Below are 1,910 nucleotides of genomic sequence, written 5' to 3' on the forward strand. Positions count from 1 at the left end.
CTGATTCTTAGAAATAGACACGCATCGCCTCACCCTGGCCTTCACCACTCTCTCCCCAACCTTCATAGTGTGACTCAATAACTTGATACCTCTATAATTGTTGTAATTTTGGATATCACCCTAGTTCTTGTAAAGCGGAACCACTTTACTCCGCCTCCATTCTTTGGGCATCTTCTATGCCTTACAAATAACATTAAACAGCTTAGTGAGCCACTCCAAACCTACCCGCTCTGCGCTCTTCCAGAATTCCACCGGGATTTCATTTAGCCCCGCTGCTTTGCCCCTGCACATCTTACGCATCGCTCCTTCCACCTCCTATACTATAATCCGCTGCAGTACCCAAAATCCCACCGACTCTTGGAGTGCTCCAACTCACCCAGCACAATGCATCTATTCCCCTCTTCATTCAACAGTTTATGGAAGTATGTCTGCCATTTTCTCCTAAAGAGTGCCTCGTCCATCAACATTTTACCATCTTTGTCCTTGATGCACTTGACTTGGTCTAAGTCACGGGTTTTCCTCTCCCTCACCTTGGCCAACCGGTACAACCTCTTGTCTCTACCTTTGCCCTCGAGCTCCTCGTACAAACGAGCAAATGTTGCGTTCTTAGCCGTCGTAATTGCTAACTTTGCCTCTTTCTTTGCCTTTATGTAACAATCCTAATAAGTCCTTTTTTCCTTTTCGTTTGTACTCTCTACTAGCTTTAAATAAGAAGCTTTCTTAGCTTCCACTTTTTCTTGAACCTCTCCATTCCACCACCAGTCCTATTTATGACCCCTAGGAGAACCCTTCGTGACCCCTAAGACCTCTCTAGCAGCGACCCTAATGCAATCCGTAGTCATGGACCACATACTAGACGCGTCCCCCATACTCATCCAGGCCCTCATAGACAACAACTTGTCCCCTAAATCCTGATCTTTGTCCTTGGTCAAGTTACCCCACTTGATCTTAGGTTGCTTGTACCCTGCCCTCTTCCTCCTACTCCTCTTGATCTCTAGGTCCATAAATAGGAGCCTATGCAGAGTCGTGAGGTGCTCACTCGGGATGACCTTGCAGTCAGTGCACAGACCTTTATCGCATTTCCTCCAAAGAAGGTAATCAATCTGATCTTGCCCATTGAATTTCGGAAAGTGACCAGATGCTCTTCCCTCTTCGAGAAACTCGAGTTAGCTATAACCAAATCAAAATGTCTAGCAAACTCCAACAGTGAATTACCTCCCTCATTCCTATCCCCAAAACCGTACCCGCCATTCACATCATCAGAAACCCTAGAACTAGCCCCAACATGACCATTGAAATCTCCGCTAATGAAAAACTTCTCTATGTGCGGGATACTACGCACCATCTCGTCCAAATCATCCCAAAATTGCTTTTTGACCTTCTGGTTCAAACCTACCTGAGGAGTGTATGCACTAATGATGTTCACAGTAGACCCATAAACTACCAACTTAATACTTATCAACCTATTATTTACCCTCCTAACCTCAACCACGAGCTCCCTGAGGTCCCTGTCTACTAGAATACCTACCTTATTCTTGCCCCTTGCGCTCCCTGAGTACCATAGTTTAAACTCGTCTACATCTCGTGCCCTAGTACCCTTCCATCTAGTCTCCTGAACACATGTTATGTTGATCTTCCTCTTCTAAAGAATCTTAGCTAACTCTATGGACTTCCTTGTCAACGTCCCAATGTTCCAAGACCCAATTCTCAACCTAGAGGTTTTCTTTACTCCCTTACCACCCTTGGACCCCACCCCCAGCCCCGCCCGAGGACATGACCTTACTCTCATAGATATGAAAAGGAAATAAAAAAGTTGTATTGTTGTGGGAAAAAAATCCTTGATAAGTGGTGACTCTTGATGTAATTGTGCTTGTGATTAAAGAAGTATAGGGTAAAATACATTGATGTGA

General features: G+C 44.9%; 1 protein-coding gene across 1 annotated transcript; it reads right to left on the reverse strand.

Moving 5' to 3' along the window:
* Nucleotides 1-320: 320 nt before the first annotated feature.
* On the reverse strand, nt 321-1,345 carry LOC138877396 (uncharacterized). Its single transcript, XM_070157004.1, has 2 exons — nt 1,070-1,345; nt 321-644 (listed from the first exon to the last, which is right to left on the reverse strand). The coding sequence occupies exons 1-2, from the start codon at nt 1,343-1,345 to the stop codon at nt 321-323; spliced, it is 600 nt and encodes a 199-aa protein (XP_070013105.1).
* Nucleotides 1,346-1,910: the final 565 nt, after the last annotated feature.

Source organism: Nicotiana sylvestris, chromosome 9, assembly GCF_000393655.2.
Source record: "Nicotiana sylvestris chromosome 9, ASM39365v2, whole genome shotgun sequence".
Lineage (NCBI taxonomy): Eukaryota > Viridiplantae > Streptophyta > Magnoliopsida > Solanales > Solanaceae > Nicotiana > Nicotiana sylvestris.

Coding starts and splice junctions, on each gene's coding strand:
- LOC138877396 (XM_070157004.1), bottom strand. CDS start 1,345: ATGGTGCGTAGTATCCCGCACATAGAGAAGTTTTTCATTAGCGGAGAT. Junction 645..1,069: donor TTGGAGGAAATGCGATAAAG/GTCTGTGCACTG, acceptor TGTTACATAAAG/GCAAAGAAAGAGGCAAAGTT.